General features: G+C 46.5%; 1 protein-coding gene across 1 annotated transcript in view; it reads left to right on the forward strand.

Moving 5' to 3' along the window:
• Window positions 1–2,110: 2,110 nt before the first annotated feature.
• NECTIN3 (nectin cell adhesion molecule 3) overlaps window positions 2,111–20,291 on the forward strand; it is an 87,337-nt gene continuing 69,156 nt past the window's right edge. The window contains exon 1 of the mRNA XM_066572388.1: window positions 2,111–2,264. Within this exon, the coding sequence (XP_066428485.1) occupies window positions 2,183–2,264 (82 nt within the window). The 5' untranslated portion in view covers window positions 2,111–2,182. The remainder of the gene's footprint in view (window positions 2,265–20,291) is intronic.

The following is a 20,291-nucleotide window of genomic DNA, read 5'->3' on the forward strand; positions in this document are numbered from 1 at the left end:
ACTGCTTGTTTCTAAACATTTCTGCAGATCCCAGCAAGAGAGGATTCCAGTTTATGAGCCCCTGCTAGTCCTGCTTATCCAACCTGACTTCAAGCTATAACACTGCATATTGAGAAAACTGCCAATCAGGCCAGATGGGCGGGGCTGCTACATCCTCATGAATATGCTGGACTCCTCTCCTTTTAGGAGCTGCAGAAACATACAGGAAGAAGCTGCAAGTTGTCCAAACTCCCTGCACATTCTTATATAAATGACACATCACTGAAATGAGCATATCTGTCTACCTTATGCAGCCCTCAGTGAGCATGGCATAAAGTACACAACAGATTCCTTTTAACCTATTAAGGACCAAGAGCTGTAACAGATGGGTGCTAAGCTGCCTTGCAGCCTTAGGCCATTCTCACACAGGTGTTTCTTCCAGGGTTTAACACAGCGTTTGCAGCGCAGCACTGAACGCTGTCAATCACTACCATTGATTTCAATTGGGCTTCTCAGATAAGCGCTAAATGCAGCATTTTAATGCTGTTTTTCAATCACTGTATGTTCTATTTTCATGCGTTTCTGCGTTTAAAACGTGATGCTCCGCCCATTGAAATTAATGGGGTGCATTTTAAGCACTTGCTGAATACGGTAGAGTGAGGTTACTGCGTTTTTACAGTTCTGACATTATCAGCTTGCTTGGCTGCATTTATAACTGTGCTGAAAACTCGGTCAAAAACGCATGTCAACGCAGCTGAAAATGCAGTAAACGCAGCGTTTTTACAAGCACATGTGTGAGAGTGGCCTTACTCAATTCTCACAGGGGCAACAATGCTAAGAACAGGTTCAATCAGGTATTTTTGTGAGTGAGCAACTGCAGCAATTCATGCGTTTAGGGACGGCTGAGTTAAAGGGAACCTGTCACTGGCTATGAGCACCATATAATAAGTTATGGTGCTCATAGGGCAGGAACCTAGGGAGGTATTTTTTATACTGATCTGCCTCCCAGTGCCCACACTGCAGCCCCGAAAGCCAGCTGGCAGACCATGCGTTCAGCGCCTGGACCGTGATTTGGACTTACACTCCACGCTGTGCACTCCTATTAATCTCTATGGAAGTGTTCACACACAACCTGCAGCTTTGACTCTACTGCATGGTCCATGTACCAACGTTTGAGGCTGACAGCGCGGGCATTAGGAAGTGGGTATGAAAAATACCTCCCTGGGCTCCTACCCTATGAGCACCATCACTTAGATGATGGTCCTCATAACTGGTAACAGGTTCCCTTTAAGTGACAGTTCGCAAGTAAATGACAAAGTGCATGCCCAACAGCGTCACCTGAGCACGTCCAAGGAGTTCAGAGGATGAATGGAATGGACTTCAATCTTTGCTCGGCAACTATAAATGCAGATGGATATCAGGAAACTATTCATGGCAAGTAGCCGGATCTGCTGCTGGAGGGGTGCAGCTCGGTGACAATGCTGGAAGCTTGTTACCGGGAAATGTTAAAGCCTAACTTTGTTCCTGATAGGGAATCACATGTGTTGCAGCTGGTACTTTTGTCATGTACACTGTGCCAACCTAACCTACCTCTATGCCCAACATATTCAGCAACCGTTTGTGGCAACCAGAACAAGATTGTGGCATAAGGATCTACAAAGGGGCGGGAAGTTAGTGGCAAGAAAGGTCATTTGTGCACTAGATTCCATGAAATGATAAGTGATGCCTGGAATAGGCGGTGCGCTGTGCCTCCATAGGCACCTCGCCCATCAGCCAGATCCATTCTAGAATTCGGGATGTATTATATAAAGGGAGCCATAAACACTAACTAGCCTGTCGTTGGAAGTGGCCGTGCAGCCTACCGATGGGCGAGCAGTCTCCTCCCGGCCCCCCTTATAACGGAGATCGCGGCCCCTTAGCGGGCAGCACACTGTGCACTCGCACCGATGGGCGGAAGAGCCGAGCCCACATGCAGGGAGGATGTCCCCGGCTCTCATGCCACTCCAGGGGTCCCCGGTAGCTCTCGGGTGACCTCTGAGATCTGTCTGGCCTGGCCCCTCCCAGTCGGCTCGGGTTCTGCGACGCATCCCAGCCACCACCCCCTCCATGCTCCAAGCATTGTGAGGCAGGGGCTGGGAGCCGCGTTGTGTTACAGCAGCTGCGATTCGGGGAGCGGTGGGCAGGCGGCATTCCGCGCACAGTCATGGCGTGGAGAAGAGGCTCTAGTGCCGGGCTCCTGCGCGCCGCCTGTGCCCTCGCCTGGCTGCTCCTCTGCAGGGTGGACGGTGAGTAGTTGCGGGCATCTGGAGCATGGTGCCCGGCGCATGGCACTGCTCTCCCACAACTTTTCCTGCCCCGTCATGTGCGCACAGCTGACCGGGCTCGCTCGGACTTGGGATGACTAGTTGTGCCCCGAAGCTATTGTCACTCACTGCCACTTGTGTGCCGCCGTGTGCGGGCAGGAAGTCCCTAACCAGAGCCCTGCATTCCTTCACAAAGTGCGAGGACGGTCCCTTCCGAGCAGCATCTCTGCCCGCCCCGTCCTCCGCTCGTCCCTTTCTGCCTTTAAACTTTGGAGAGGTTCTTGCCTCCCCTCCCCCGATGTCTGCCTCCCCTCACAATGGGTGCGAGACGGGCCTGGTTCTTAGGGGGGCTGCTGCTCTGTGCCGGGGCTGCCCATCTCACTGTGACCTGGGAGAGCGGGGCTGCTGCTGATGTCACCGGGGAGGAGGCGGCTGAACTTGTGGCTTGTCATGTTGTGTGACAATAGGGATTAACCTTCGCGTTGGTTACCACCTGTGCGCGCATTGTCAAGGCTTGTGTGCCATCCTGGTCCCCGTGGGGAGGGTTAGCCTGGCATCAGTGTGAGCAGCACCAGAGACCCTCATAGACGGACGTGATGCTTGCAGTCAGCCCTGCCAGCTTCTCACTGTTGGCAGAACAGCCCAGATTGCTTGAGGAGTCTCCTGTGTGATGTAGTTACATATCATGTGTGAGGCAGAAGAAAGACACCTGGGAGGATAGAAGGAAACTTTATATGTCATTGGAACATTTATACTAATTATTACAATGTCAGAGCAAAAGGAGAATGTATTGTGGAAAACAGACCCCTTGTAGGGAGGCTCTAGTACCCTGTTGTACCGCCTCTAGCCTGGATACAAGGTGTGATATGGGCAGGCATGGAGGCTCTAGTACCCTGTTGTACCGCCTCTAGCCTGGATACAAGGTGTGATATGGGAAGGCATGGAGGCTCTAGTACCCTGTTGTACCGCCTCTAGCTTGGATACAAGATGTGATACAGGTGGGTATGGAGGCTTTAGTACCCTGTTGTACCGACTAGCTGGGATACAAGATGTGATACAAGCGGGCATGGAGGCTCCAGTACCCTGTTGTACCTTCTCTAGCTTGGATACAAGATGTTTTACGGGCGGGCATGGAGGCATACAGATTCCTTATTGTATCTTGCGGCATATCAGTCCACATTTGCTGTAACTGAACCTCTAGATCGTGCAAACTCATAGGCTGTCAAAGTTGGCATCCCAGATGGTCCTATACATGTTTTATTTGCAATAAATCTGATGACTGGGCAGACCACAGAAGTTTAGCAATGTGGCAGAGGTATTCCTGTGATACCCTTGTTGTTTGTGGCCGGGCATTATCCTGCTGGGAAATGCCTCTTGGAAGCCCTGCCATGAGAGGAACACATGAGGCTATAGCTGAGCTGTCATTATCCCTCGTACCCCTACTACTAGGGGTGACAGACTGTCATATGTGATGGCCCCCCAGAACATCACACCAGCAGTGGGGGCAGTGCGCCACTCCATAGCAAAGCCTATAATTATGGTGTCACCTATCTCTGGATGGCGGACAACAAAATAGTTGGAGCTGCTTGTGCTTGTTGGAGAATCAGATGATTCTCTCTACTTCTGGTCTTTCGAGGGTGTCCCGGGCCCGGTCGCCTTGTGTGTGTGCCCTCACGCATCCACTGGTCCAACGCCTCCTAACAGTCTGGTCAGAATGGCCCAGGTTGCGGGCAATTGATTGAGATGACCATCCAGCTTCTTACATTTCAATAATATGCTCCTCTCAAACTCAGGTAACTGGGTGAAATATCTTTGATTGCTTTGTTAAGGCATCTAATGGTCAACAAGCTCTACACAAGCAGGAAAAGAGCTCACGACACACAAGTAGCCTCTGAGAGACTTTCCATAGGTCAAGGGTGGAACCGCTTTCAGGGCATCTGGTGGCAAGACCATTCATCTAATCATGCCACAACTCTAAGCATTGGTATATCTGCCTGAGATGTAACTGCATGCCGAGTTTTGCAGCAAAACGATAACTTCTTCCAGGTGCTTAATTTTTTCCCGAACAAATCCCCCCTGCACACGGGCGTAAATTCCGCAGCGGGATTTCCCACAGAATTTCCGCCCGTGGAAGCTGCCATAGGATTGTGTTAGAAAAAGCAATCCTAGGCAGACGGCCGCGATTTGTCCACGTGAAATCACACGCTGCAAACAAATCGCAGAATGCTCTATTTCTGTGCGGGTCTCGCAGAGCCCCGCACAGAAATGTCACTCCCGGGCCGATGGCTCTGGTCCCTGCAGGGGCTCGGTTCGGGTCCCACTGCGAGAATTCTCGCAGTGGGATCCGACCCGACCGTCTGCAGGCAGCCATAGCATAATATAGTTTTACATGATTTTTTTTTTCTTTATTAACTATTGGGGATTAGTAGCAGGACTAGACTGCAGCATGAAGTGGCTGCTTGGCCTGTTCTTGTGGTTAAACAACTGCTGAAGAACCACGACCCCCCTTGTACTCTGCCAGCTGGCTGGGCATGATGGGACCTGGAGTTTAGCAACAACTTGAGGGCCAGCTGCGTGGAGTTTGCATATTCACCTGGTCTTTGGGTGGTTTCAGGGGTCCTCTTCTTACTTCACTTCAACTCTAAAAAGATGTTCACCCAAAAACGCCTCCAGCCTGTTGACATTTAAACCCCCCATACCGTGCCTACCACATTTTAAAATGGAGCCAGGTAAATTCTGCCTGCCTTCTTTTCCTGACTTTGGTGAAGCTGTCCGACTTCCAGCTATTCTTGTACTGTCAGACATAACGCATGATCTAGAAGCAGCACCTGCACACGCGCTGAGTTGACTGCCTCCCAAGTCTGTGAAAAACAGGCACAATTTAGTGCCGTCGAACATCCCCCTTCACGGGAATTTTCACATTTTCTATTAATAATGCGCATAATAAAATGTTCTTTTGATGGCTGCAGTTACCGTATCTATTACATCACGATCCTGAAGAAACACATGATGGCCACAACACCCTAGAATCGCATTGGTTACACTTTTGTTTATGGAACCTTCGTAAGGCCAGTTTCACACGGGCGTAAGCGCATTTACGTGCACATTTGTGCTGAGTATTTTTGCAATTGGCGTTGCATTTTTGAGAGTACCTGTGTGTGCTTTACTGTATTCCTTGGGTGCGTTTCTGCACTCACAAAAAAACACGCAAGCATGCTCCCATTGATTTTATTGAGAAATTAAGTAAAATTAGTGTAATATGTGCTATGCGATACACGTGAAAATAGAACATGCACATTTTTTTTAAAATTCGGGTGCAAAATCTGCTCATGCCAACAAACCCATTGAAATCAGTGGACACTATTCACTGTGTATTGTGTGAATAAGCCCTATATGTACCTTTTTTACAAAGTACGACTAGTGGGTGCATAAGCTGTCATGGCATAAGTGCCCGACAGCTATACCAGCGACAATCCGCCTGTGTCACATGAACGTATTTACACAGCGTTTGGCATGTAGAATATTAGTGCGGTCACTACACAGTGAATAGAACCCATTAAAGGAGATGTCCCGCGCCGAAACGGGTTTTTTTTTTTTTCAACCCCCCCCCCCCCGTTCGGCGCGAGACAACCCCGATGCAGGGAAGTAAAGGAAGCTTACCGGAGCGCTTACCTTAATCCCCGCGCTCCGGTGACTTCAATACTTACCGCTGAAGATGGCCGCCGGGATCCTCTGTCTTCGTGGACCGCAGCTCTTCTGTGCGGTCCACTGCCGATTCCAGCCTCCTGATTGGCTGGAATCGGCACGTGACGGGGCGGAGCTACACGGAGCCGCTCTCTGGCACGAGCGGCTCCATAGAAGACTACAGAAGACCCGGACTGCGCAAGCGCGGCTAATTTGGCCATCGGAGGCCGAAAATTAGTCGGCACCATGGAGACGAGGACGCTAGCAACGGAGCAGGTAAGTATAAAACTTTTTATAACTTCTGTATGGCTCATAATTAATGCACAATGTATATTACAAAGTGCATTATTATGGCCATACAGAAGTGCTTAACCCCACTTGCTGCCTCGGGACAACCCCTTTAATTTCATTAGGTTCGTTCACATAAGCATATTCTGCACGCACCTTTCGCTCTATTTTTCTGCGCATTTGAACCGAAAAGTAATACACAGTGAACTTATTAACTTAATTGCCCACTTCATGGGAACATGTTTAATGTGCGTGCAAATGCACACAATTTGTGCGTGTGAAAAGTACTTTTCCAAACGCAGATGCGCGTGCAAATATGCAATGCCCATTGCACAAATAAGCAGAGCAAATGCACGCATAATGCGATTACACTGCTGTGAGACCAAACTAAGGGCAAATTTACATGGCCATAGGCGTTTTATGCGCGCTCGCCAGTGCCATAAAAACGCCTGAGCAGCAAAGGGCCCGGTGCATATGCGCTAAGGCCACAATGCCGTTGGGCCTGGAGAGACATTCCGCCTTCCCTGCCCCTCACCAGCTCACTTCCTCTCTCCTCCCCTTCAGCCGTTTGCAATGGGAGGGGACAGAGCTAAGCTCCCGTCCCTTGTCCGCAGCCAGCAAAAAAGCGGCAAAGGGTGGAGAGGAGAAGAGAAGGGGGAGGAAGTTTAGCAATCACGGTGCTAAACTCCCTCCCACCTCCCTTCTCCGGCAGCTAGCATAGGCTCCCATAGGAATCTATGCAACTGCCAGGATTGTCAGGATTCCTAATGGTCTTAGAAGTGAAGAGGTTAATGTAAGAATTTCTGCTGGTTTAGGGCAGTGAAGGAGTTAATGCTGCATACCTGGGTCCAGTGGTTACTCACCTCTCCAGACTGCATTCAGCCTTCTGTTTTATCCCTGCACTGACCATAGAAATAAATGCGAGGAGGTAGAGAGGACATCGCTGCGGCTACTGTATGGTTCCTAATTCTCTCTTTGATTGGGCAGGATGATTCAGCTACGCTCTGCCTGACCATTAACGGGATAGTTACTGTGTGTTTAGGGGGCTTATAGGGCCCAGCCGCAACTGTGACTATGGCTCCACCACTATACCTCAGTATGGAATGGGTTTCTTTATACTTTATTCTCTAAAATCTGAGCATTTCATGATTTTACTTATTCTTGCAAATGTAAAAGTAAGTGAACCCTTTGGAATTACCTGAATTCCACATTGATTATTAATTAAATGTCGTCTAAATGTTACTTCCGTATGTGTAAAATGCTGCGTGTATTATGTAGCGTTTTACCACTGTGTGAGCCGGCAATCGCTGTGTATGGCAGCAATTGTGCACTGAGCATGACAGCCTATGTCACGCACGCTGTAATGCGCAGTGTGACTAGTTTCCTTTTATCTTCCCCCCTCTGTCTCTTAGGCCTCGTTCAGACGAGCGCTATTAGGCGCACAAAAAGACCACGTCTAAATAGAATCAATGGTTTCCTATAGAATCGTTCAGATGAATGAATTTTAGACACACAAAACGCTTACACCTGCCGAAGGTAGGACATGGAAGTGTTATGCCCGCCTCTAGCTCCGTGGTGCGGGCATAGATGGGATCTGTCCTATCTTCGCTGTGTGCTTTCCATAGACATGGGAGCTGGAAAGCACGCACCTCGGATCGTCTAAACAGACTACTTCAAGTAGCAGGAATTAACCAGTTCACCCAATCTTTAGAGCAGTATAGCCACAATCTTTTTGCGTGGCTATCGTGCGTGAAAACGGCGTACATCTGAACGAGGCCTTCGTGGCATTGCATATTTAACACCCGCACATACGCAATGTAATTGGGTATGTGTGGCATTTATTATATGCTTAAAGAGAACAATGGGCTCTATCGAGCGTAATACGCAGTAAAATAGAACATGCTGCGTTCTTTTTTACACGCAGATTAAAAGCAATGAAAAAAAACTGGTATGAGTGGGACATTGTGAAAATCAAAGTATTTGAATTACCATGATGTATTGCATATTATACGCATGCACATCCCGCGCATAGTACACAATTCAAATACGCTTGTGTGAATGAGTCCTTGTCCAAATCACAATTGTATAGGTAAACACAATCTAAGGGTGCATTCCCACGAACGTATATCGGCTCGGTTTTCACGCAGGAACTGAGCTCCCGCCCCCTCTCTGCCTCCTCTCCGCCCCTCTGCACTATTTGCAATGGGGAGAGGCGGAACGGGGGCCGGGCTAATTCTCGCAACTCAGCCCCGCCCCATCCCGCCTCCTTTCATTGCAGAGGGGCGGAGAGGGGGCAGGGGCTCAGTTCCTGCTCCTGGCCCTTCCATTCCCCTCCCCCCCCCTGCAGATGAGGACGACGTATATCGGCCCGGCGTGAAAACCGAGCCGATATACGTTCGTGGGAATGCAGCCTAACTAAACTAATAACACATAAACATCCATTGCGCAGGGAGAAAAAGTAAGTGAACCTTTATGTTAATGACATCTCCAAGAGCTAAGTGGCAAAGGGATATCAATTAGGGAGATGAGTATGGAAGTGTGAGCTTAAGGGCTTATTCACACGGGCGTATATCGGCCGCCGTTTTCACGGCTGACCGAAATATGCTACCATTTGATGCATTGGATTCCAATTCATAAGATCACACAGGCGTATTCCCACGGCGTAAAAGCGCCATCAAATATAGCGCCGAGCAGCAAAGATAGTCCTGAAACTATCTTTGTGTCCGGAATATGTCGGACACTGCATAGGCATCTTTGGGAGCCAATCACAGTGGCCGGAGAAGGGAGGTGGGAGGGAGTTTAGCAGCATGACTGCTAAACTCCCGCCCCCTTCTCTCATCCCTTCTCCTCCCCTCTGGCTGTTTGCATTGGGAGGGGGTGGGACGCTCCGCCCCCTCCTATATATGGCTGCGGACAAGGGGAGGGGGCTGATGCTTAGATCCACCCCCATTCCCATTGCAAATAGCCGGAGGGAAGGAGAGAGGACATGGGACGGCGAGGGGGAGGGAAGGGGAGGCAACGGCATTGCAGCCTTGGCATAAACGCCCCAGGCCCATGTCGTTTAAATGGGTGCACGAACGTTAGATTTGTGTGTTTTTACGGTGCTGGCGGGTGCATATAAAAATGTCTACGCTCGTGGTAAAGAGCCCTTAGGCTGGGTTCACATGCGGCGGAATTGCCATGGAATTTCTGCATGGAAATTCCGACGGCAGTTTTTATGCCAGGATAAAGCAGCAAAGTGGACGAGATTTGCAAAAATCTTGTCCACACGCTGCAGAGAAGCTGTTGCAATGAAACTGGCATGCCGCGTGGAATTCAAAGCAATGGCATGTCAATTCTATCATCGTCTCTGCTGCGGCCATCCCTCCTCTCTATGGGAAGAGATGGCTGCAGCGGAATGCTGGTAGCAAATCTGCATTTCTGCCACGGAAATCTCACGGTATTTCGGTGTGGTCCTGCTGCGGTCATTCCGCGAGATTTCCGTGGGGTTTCCGCATGTGTGAACCCAGCCAGACAGTTGCTTTGCCCCTTAAATAAAGGCTAACAATGTTTGTTGCTGCCAAATCTGTTTTTCCACCAAAATTAATTAGTGTAATCTCAGAACACACAAAACTGGAAAAGGCTATAAAAACTTTGCTAAAGACCTGAGCGTACATCAGTCCATCCAGGTCTGTCCAAGACCAGCTGGATGTTCCACAATACTTCTGGGAAAATGTTCTATGGAGAGATGAGGTGTCAGTGGAACTTTATAGCACAAAAGCTACATGCTACGTATGGAGGAAAGTGCACACCAACACTAACACATCATCCCAGCTGTGAAGCATGGTAGGACGGAGCATCATTTTCTGGAGCTTCTTTGCTGTCTCTGCCTGGACATGTTATGATCATTGAGCGAATAATGAATTTTAAGGTGTTTCAAAACATTTTACAGGGAAATGTAAGGGGAGCAGTCAATGACCACAAGCTGAAGAGACGTTGGGTGATGCAGATGTTGGGCGATGCACTAAAACAGTGAAAAAAAGTTAATCAACTAAAGTTTGGTTAAAATAGGAGATTTGTGTTTTAGAATGACCAAGTCAGAGTCCTGATCTTAAGGCCGCCTGCAGACGAGCGGGTCGGATCCGGCGGCGAGAATTCTCGCCGCGGGACCCGACACGAGCGCCTGCAGAGACGAGCGCGTACTCACCCGCGCCCGGCGGTCGGGTGAGTGACGTTTCTGTGCGAGGCTCTGCGAGCCCCGCACAAAAATAGGACATGCTGCGGTTTGTTTGCATAGGAGTGCGTATTGTAATGCACTCCTATGCAGGCTTTCAGTGGCGGAAATCCCGCCGCAGGATTTCCGCCCGTGTGCAGGCGGCCTAAAGGGGTCCAGCTGATCTTAACCCTTACTAATCCATTTTTCCCCCTTCCATTGGTTGCCTGCAGACGGCCGGGTCCGATTCTGCTGCGAGAATTCTCGCAGCGGGACCCGACCCGCGCCCCTGCAGGGACCAGTGTGGCTCTCACCTGCTCCCGCGGCTGCAGCTCTCTGATGTGCTGGCTGACGTCCAGTCAGCACATGCGCAGAGCGGAGCAGGGGGGCCCGGGAGTGACATTTCTCTGTGTGTCTCTGCGAGACCCGCACAGAAATAGAGCATGCCGCGACTTGTTTTTCGTGTGTGATTTCACGCGGACAAATCGCGGCTGTCTGTCTAGGATTGCATTTCTAATGCAATCCTATGGCAGTGTCCACAGGCGGAAATTCTGTGGGAAATCCCCCCGCAGAATTTCCACCCGTGTGAAGGGGGCCATTCTCTGCAGCTCCAATTTCTTTGCAGCTGGGCAGAATGGCATTCTCCCTTCACCCTTCTGAGATCAGGAGGGTGCTAGCGGTTACATGATCGCCGGGTGGATTGCGGAAGTAACACTTCCGCATTCTCTCTTCTTCGTCTTGATGCACCTCTGTTTATTACCGGCGTCACTGGACGCCATCGGCTGATCAGCCTCTGTTAATACCTGGAGGGGTATGTTCATCCTTCTGATGCGGCAAGGCCTGATTTCGGCTGTGAGTGACAGCTGAGGTCAAGAGGTTCCCGGTGGTCACATGATTTCTGCATTACATAGCGCTTATTGAGTGGTGCAGATTCACTCCTGCACTGCAGTGGCGGGCCTGTTCTGACATCGAAGCTATAGAAGAAGCTCATGATGTCGGCACAGGCCAGGCATTGGTGTGGAAAGGGTTAAAGTGGTTGTGAAGCAACTTAAAATTTCTTCACAAACACTCTATCCTTCCTGGTTGCTGCTGACCAGCATCTGTGACTGATGCAGCCAATCACTGGGCATAACAGTGACATTTTATAACCACAGATCCTGGTCTTGGTGATCCCTGGGCCTTTGGTTGTGCTGCACCTTGGTTCCTGTTAACCCACAGGCTGATCGATTCTTTAACTGAGTTGTGATGATGAGGAGGAAAGAAACTGGCGGTGCACTGTGCGCTGCATTATGGCGCTCAGGTGCAGATATCTACAAATGCTTCTGCGAATACTGTGCACCGTAAGACTGCCTGTGCAACATTAGAGGTAATATCAAATATTGAGCGGGGTGATTGTTGCATTAACCCTTCTGATGGGACTTTTAATGTTATCTCACTCTGTTGAGAAGGGTAACCATGGCCCTGTTTTATATGCTTCACCTGCCTTATCTGCCTCTGAGAATACTATTATGCAGGCCATTTCAGAACAAGCTAGTGGTGCGGATATGCAAACTGATACACAAAATGAACCTACTCAACGTGATGCTTTTCTAGCTGTGAGTAAAAGCAATACTGTTTTGGCTCCCTTCTCTGGTAAACTGAAAGAGGATATTGAAGCGATTAGCAGAAAGTTACTGAAAGATTGTCTAAAGCAGTCATATGTATTAATTAGATGGAAGAAAAAATCATTCCTATGCAGAATACAATTAGTAAATATCCTTACTTTGCAATATAAAGCAGATGATCTGGAAAGTGGACTAAGAAGAAATAATTGGTGACTCGTGGGGGTTCCAGAAAAGGTGGAAGGACTTTTTTTGAGAGATGGCTGAAATCAACTATTGGGGAAGATATTTCGTCAACTTTGTTTGCTGTGAAAAGGGGTCGTAGTGTTCCTACTAAACCACCTCCATCTTTTGCCACGCCAAGAATTGATTTGATAAAACTCCTGCATTCTAGAGATCGGGACATTATTTTAAAGAAAGCAAGAGAAAGAGTTAACTATGGATTGTCATCGTACAGCTATTTTTCCAGAATATTCAGTGGACATAACCTCTTGAAACTGCATCCATTTTTTTTAGCTGTCTTAGGCTGGCTGTCCACGGGCGAGGTGTCATTGTGGGATCCTCGGTGATAAATCGCACGTGGAGCTTACATGACACACTTTCCATAGAAGAACTATGGAAAGCACAGCCTACTGCTCACGAGCGAAGAATCATAGCGATTTTCCGCTTGCGTGATTAAAATCGTGGCATGCCGCGATAAGCCTATCATTTATTATAGGCTTACTGTGGAGACCTTGTATTCCTCCTCCCCCGCAGCAGAATATCGCTAGCGATATTCCATCCCGGCCGTGGACAGGTGCCCTTATGCTATTTTGTATCCGGCATGGTTGATGGTTCTGATGCAAGGGGAAACTTTTTTCTTTCCGAATTCTAGGGAAGCTGCCTCTACTGGATTGATAATCATGAACAACATTGATATAGCAGTACTACGTAGCCTATTTATTAGTGGATTATTGGTACAGTATTTGACTGCTTGCAATGAGATTCTATGTTAGATAGCTTGGAGATTACTGGTTACTGCTCGTTAGTATTAGTGACCTTACTGTAATAGTAGGATTTTTCTTTTACCATTATCATTATCATTTGACTAGGCCCAGGAACCCTAGGTATGGTGTGTATGGGGATGGGTGTGGCAGGGTGTTTTTTTTTTCTCCACTTCTCTCTCTTTCTCCTCTACCATGCAATTCATCCAGTGTCTTAAATTCTGTGTAAAAATACATAATGAATATTATTTACCATGGTTCAATAGGATATTATAATTTCAACCAGCTATTGTTTGCCTATAGAAGCACTTAGCAGGAAATACTGTACACTTGCTTCACCATTCTGTATAGGCACATTCTTTTCATTCTGTGTACTTGAGTTATTCACATAGACTAAGTGTACTGATCCTTTAAAATATCTCTAAAGGCCCATTTACATCAGCAGATGATCTCTTAAAGATCGCTAAAACGACAGTTTGAGTGACAGCTTTGAGCGATCATTCAGCATAAACTATTAAGTAGCTACTCAGCTACTTAGTAGCATTTAAGTCTGCCTGTCCATGGGCGTTTTTGAATTGCGATAATCCGGCCGCTGGGAACGCGTTACTATGCTAAGTGCTTCCCCCCTGTCCACGAGCGGAGAATCATAGCGATTCTCCACTCGCTGCTGGCAATTCGCAGCATGCTGCGAATTGCCGCGATTCTCCGCGGTCAGCCTATCTGTCAGATAGGCTGACCGCAGAGATCCGCCTGCTAGCTCCTGCTCCCGGGCGGCGGCTCCCGAGGCAGAGATTTGCCTCAGGATTTCGCAACGCCCGTGGACAGGAGTGTAAATGAAGCCTTAGCTGAATGCAGTTAATAGCCCAAGGGCTATTATCTGCACTCAGATCCTTTGTTCTCCAGGTGGAAACAATGCTATCAGCACTCCCCGTGGAGAACTGCTGATAAGGCTAACTGATGATTTTTAGGTTTGACTGAATTTAAGGATCAGCTAGCATTGCCCGAAAAGCACACTATGGGTGCAGATTTAGATGCGCCTATTAGCGAATTTTTTTTTTAAGCGATCATTGGCTGGTGTAAATGGGCCTTTAGTGTGAGTCATCTTTTACCAATTTTATAAGGAGATTTGTTTGTCTTAAATATGTTATTGCGCAGAAGAAATGTTGTTTGATGGCAATATATCCCCTCTCCATATTTCTAGCGAATGTATTAAGAAGGTGATGAAATTTGGGGCTATATTCCCTATATGTTTCTACATAAATTGTGGGAGATTTTTATAATAATCTGGATCCCTGTTTGAAAAGATTTAATAAAGGCCCTGTAGTGGCTTCTTCTTCCCTAACAACTTTCGCACGCTTATTAATGTAATTAGGTTTATATGATCTACGGAGGTTGAGAAATCTGTAAGTTTGACAATACCCTTGTTATTCCAGTTCACAATGTGAACTTTTTTTTATAATAAATCTCCCGATTAGACGCTCCCATCAATATGTCCCTAAATTCATAGAGTGGAATATCTACCACTAACTGTGTATGCTTATATGAGTCTTGGGGGTATTTGGTTTGGATAGAGTTTGGAGGTTAAATTCTTTTTGGTTGAATCTGCTTGATGGTAATGCCAGAATGGAGGATGCTCTATTGGAATTTTTTCAGATTAATATTGGTTCTTGCTCAGTGTCTGCGATGTGGGATGCTATGAAGGCATTTATACGTGGTCATTAGATGCTGAAAATTAGCCTACATAAGTCTAAATCTCGGGATATCATAAGGGCCCTTCAGCGACAAGTGTTAGATGCAGAGCAAGCATATAGATATTCTCCCCTTAATCACGCAGAAGAGGCACAGTCTCAACTAGCAGATCATCTGAGAAGTGTTGCAAAAAATAAGCATCATTTTACGAAGTGAAATATCTTTGAGGAAGGGAAAGCGGGGGGTAGGTTTTTGGCTTGTATTAGGGCACAGGAATCCTTATCTTATGTTGCAGCATTAAGATGGACTAATAATTCATCGGTTATAAAGGAGGATGGAATTTTGGAGACTTTTTTGCTCTATCTTTAAAAAAAAGCTGTATGCTTCTAAATTAAGTGTGGATTGTAAAGATCTTTAGGAATATTTGGCTCGGGTGCAATAGCCAATTTTGGACTGGCTCACACGAGCGTAATTTAATCACTTATGCAAACGGCTGGGTCGGATTCCGCTGCAAGAATTCTTGCAGCGGGATGCGAGCCCTGCCCCTACAGTGGCCCCCGCGGCTCACCTCCTACCGGCGTCTCTCGCTGCTTTGCGCTGGCTGTCGCACAGCCGCTCAGACCAGAGCCGGCGTGTCACAAGTGATATTTCTGTGCAAGCTCTCAGAGGCTTGCACAGAAATAGGACATGCCGCGATTTGTTTACCGCGTGAGTTTTCACAGGTTCAAATTGCGTCTGTCTGCATAGGATTGCATTATCTAATGCAATCCTATGGCAGCGGTTACGGGCGGAAATTTTGTGAGAAGTCCCGTTGCGGAATTTCCGTGCGTGTGCATTTGGCCTTTTGCGTGTGATGTGCTCACATGGATCCAATGAAAGTACATTGATTTTCATTGATCCATTCACGTATATACATTGTATATGATATGTGTGGAAAAAAGAATGCAGCATGTTCTATTTTACAGCATATTACACACAATTAAGCCCTATTGTTCTCTATGGGTGCATAGTAAACACTTTACATATGCAATTACATTGCGTAGGTGCGCCATTTATACGCAGCGTTGCTAAGCGGGAGTGGGAAGTTAAACAAAAAAATGGGACTGCATGCGTGAGGTACATTGTCATGGGCAGTCCAAAATCACTGCCATATGCAGTGAAACGCCAGCGCTCACAGCAGTTATACAGGCAGCGTTTTACTCATACCCATGTGTGAGCCTGCTCTTTGTTGGATGATCAGTGAGTGAGGCTAGATTCTCCTTTGACACGGAATGTGTTAAGGGAAGGGTTGGATGGTCTTCCAAATGAATTTTTAAGCGTTCCCACGTTCCCTCTGCCGCACTTATTGATGGTGGCTAATGAATCATTGCATGAAGGCATACGTTCACCATCAATGAGAAATGCTATTATTGTCTTAATTCCTAAACGGAAAATGAGAAATTTGCACTCTATTCAATGCCAAGGGCAACAGCGAGGCTAGATGCTCATATTTCGGGATGGATGATATTGAGGAGGGGAACATGGCAGGGGTGTTCTGTCCCCACTTCTTTGCTTGGCAATCAGGGCCCTGGCTGGTTTGTTAAGGCAGTCGCATCTCATTATATGCAGATGGTCTGCTGTTGAACGTGAGTCCTATTATGCCAATTGTTTCTATATTTGGTAAGATATCAGGCCTACTATTAATTGGAGAATTATGTACTTCTTCCTTTAGATCCTTTGCTGGTGGAGTATTTATTGGAATATCACGATTTCAAATAGTGAAGGAATTCAAATATTTGGGAGTTGTGCTATCTTCTATGCCTCACGACTATATGTCTGTCAATCTGCTTCCATTGGAATGAAGGTTTAACCCTTTTCAATCCCATTTTTGATTCAGGGTTTCCTAGGGGGCTTTCTCTTTCTGCCATTATACGATGGCGCCATCTGCTGGCTAGAGCCTGTACTGTGGTATGGAACATGCTGGAGAGGCCCCCAACCACAGAGCAGCAAGTAATATACTGTAAGAATACCCTGCTGGACATCTTCCGACATCGGAGCTGTACAGCCTTCAATCAAAATGTCTTCAGATGTCAGACAGTGGATTGGAAAGTGTTAAAGATAAGGTCAAGGTCTAGAATCCTCCCCCATTGTTGATAATTGACAGGGGAAATCTTTTTAAAATGGTTCTGATGCCACAACTCCTAAATATATTTCAAAGCGCTCCATTTTGGATTCTATCACAATATTTGTATTTAGACTCCATACGATAACTAGGAGTTTATTATGGAAGAAGAAATCTGCTAGAATAAACTTGGAGAGCCTTCAAAGGGATAAACAATCTGGAGGATTGGCAATTCCTAATGTTTTGATAGAAATGGGATGGGGTTGAATGGTAGATTAATTTTTAAAATGACAGGTTATAGCCACCCCTATAATGGTGTGTGAGAGAGGGATGAAAGGAGGAAAAGAGGGACTATATCCGACAATTATTTCAATCATTAAATTGTGTAATAAATGTAAGCAGATTTTGCAACTAGATGGATGTACTGTATGTGCACCTCTGGAGGAACCCTAAATTGTCAGAGATTTTTTTTTTTTTAATTAGAGGGATTTTCTCTTTATGGGAGACGAGAGGGATAATCTTTTGGAACAAGTACATTCTAGGGGTCTTTTTCATAGTTTTGAGCAATTAAAGGGGTTGTCTCGCGAAAGCAAGTGGGTCTATACACTTCTGTATGGCCATATTAATGCACTTTGTAATATATATCGTGCATTAAATATGAGCCATACAGAAGTTATTCACTTACCTGCTCCGTTGCTAGCGTCCCCGTTGCCATGGTTCCGTCTAACTTCGGTGTCTTCTTGCTTTTTTAGACGCGCTTGCGCAGATGGATCTTCTCCCTTCGGCTGGTCTTGGAAGCATCGGCGTTTTGGCTCCGCCCCCTTGTACGTGTCATCGCGTAGCTCCGCCCCCATGATGTGTGGCGGTTCCAGCCTCCTGATTGGCTGGAATCGGCACATGACGGGGGAGGAGCTACACGATGACGCGTACAAGGGGGCGGAGCCAAAACGCCGATGCTTCCAAGACCAGCCGAAGGGAGAAGATCCATCTGCGCAAGCGCGTCTAAAAAAGCAAGAAGACACCGAAGTTAGACGGAACCATGGCAACGGGGTCGCTAGCAACGGAGCAGGTAAGTGAATAACTTCTGTATGGCTCATATTTAATGCACGATATATATTACAAAGTGCATTAATATGGCCATACAGAAGTGTATAGACCCACTTGCTTTCGCGAGACAACCCCTTTAAGAGAGCTTTATGATGTCCCTTATAGTTATTTTTTCCAGTTACGACATGCATTTGCTGCTCAGGCCCGGTCAGTATCTGTGCTTATAGTTCAACACTCTTTGGTGAATTATTTTGGGTGTTCTGGAGTTACGAAGGGTGTAATGTCTTATTTATATAAATAGATGCTTTCTTACTTTTTACAGCAATTCCCAATAAAGGTAAAAGAAAAATGGGAAAAAGATTTTGGCCATGTTAGCAAAGATAAATGGGCTATAGTGTAGGTATGAGTCCAGTGTTATCTCTGTCTGAAAGTCAATGCGTATCGCAATTGTACTTAGTGTATAGAGTTTATCTTACTCATTAAAGTTGTTTAACATGGGTATTAGATTTAACTTAGACTGTCCAAAATGTTATATGGATAGCGTAGATTTAATGCATATGGTCTGGGATTGTATAAAATCGCATGAATTTTTGGAGTGGAGTTCTACAGATAATTTAAAAATATGTCTTGTCGATGTTGATCTTAATCCCAAAATATGTGGAATTTAGAGAGCATTACATCGGGCTTGGAAGCTGATTACTGCCTATCGGATGCAGTCATCACCCCAGCAGTAGCAGATTTTGTCGCAAAGATAAGAGAGGTTGTATCCTAGGAAAGAGGGGTAGATTTAAAAGAAAAGCATCTGTTTGATTAAACAACAGAGAGGGAGAGGTGTGAGAAGTAGGCTTTTTGTTTTTCTTTCCTTTTTGTATGTGTTTAAATACTTTTTATTTTGGCTCCTGCTATAGTTTTTTTTTTCCCCAATTTTTTTTACATTGAAAACTTTCAAATTAAAGCAGTTAGAAAGCACTCAAAGTGGTGTATCTGAGCAAGAGACCGCAATCAAAATGTGTTCTGAAGTAACCTCAGAACATCTTTACATTGAAGATATATCAGTACATTCTGTATCTGTACACCTTTTTTGAACATTACAAGTAGCAGTTTGTATATCAATAAACATAGAATACAATGAGTGATAGCTTGTACCATCAAATAATAGCATCATGTTTTAGTCAATCAAAATACCAGAGTAGAGTGAAACATGTACTAGAACATACGAACGTCCTGATAACAAAAGAGAGCCCTAGAGGGGATAATTGAAGTGTCATATTATGTGCAACCCATCTATTCCAGACTTTATCAAATTAGCTCCTAGTATGTTCAATTTTTTCAAACCACAGTTGAGAGCGCCAATGTTTTGGAATTAAAGGGGTTGTCCCGAGGCAGCAAGTGGGTCTATACACTTCTGCATGGCCATAATAATGCACTTTGTAATGTACATTGTGCATTAATTATGAGCCATACAGAAGTTATAAAAAGTTTTATACTTACCTGCTCCGTTGCTGGCGTCCTCGTCTCCATGGTGCCGACTAATTTTCGCCCTCCGATGGCCAAATTAGCCGCGCTTGCGCAGTCCGGGTCTTCTCCTCTTCTCTATGGGGCTCCGTGTAGCTCCGCCCCGTCACGTGCCGATTCCAGCCAATCAGGAGGCTGGAATCGGCAATGGACCGCACAGAAGCCCTGCGGTCCATGAAGACAGAGGATCCCGGCGGCCATCTTCAGCAGGTGAGTATGAAGACGCCGGACCGCCGGGATTCAGGTAAGCGCTGTGCGGGTGGTTTTTTTAACCCCTGCATCGGGGTTGTCTCGCGCCGAACGGGGGGGGGGTTTAAAAAAAAAAAAAACCCGTTTCGGCGCGGGACATCTCCTTTAAATGTTTGGCAGCTGTTAGCATCCATGTTACAAGGTCATTTCTTCCCCATTATGACGCACTGATCCAAATTAATTTCTAGAATCCATAGGCTTCTATTAGACTCTTCCTCACCTCTTACCCCAAACTACATTAGGGCCTGAGAGTCAGAATTGAATTTGAAGTTCACAAGAGATGAAAAAAATGTATACTTAACCACTCTCATGGTTTCTCTAGTTGTATCAGGTCATTCTTACACGTGTTCAGAAAATGTTTCTCAAAATCGCAGCATTTTTACCACGATTTCAAGCAGTGTTTTTGAACGCATGGTACAGCGTTTGACAGCACTTTTTAACGCATCCCATCATTGTGACGGGTAATGAGGGGCTTTAGAAAACACTGAAAAATAGAACAGACGGCGCTCAACAATCACAGCGTTAAATACGCCACATTAAAGTGCATATTTGTGAGGCCCCATTGTACTGCAATTAGCGCGGCAATTGGGACGCCGGGCGGTATGTGTGAGAGTGGCCTCAGAATACAGGAAAATTCTAATAAAACGCTGACAAGATGGT

Source organism: Eleutherodactylus coqui, chromosome 1 (assembly GCF_035609145.1).
Source record: "Eleutherodactylus coqui strain aEleCoq1 chromosome 1, aEleCoq1.hap1, whole genome shotgun sequence".
NCBI lineage: Eukaryota > Metazoa > Chordata > Amphibia > Anura > Eleutherodactylidae > Eleutherodactylus > Eleutherodactylus coqui.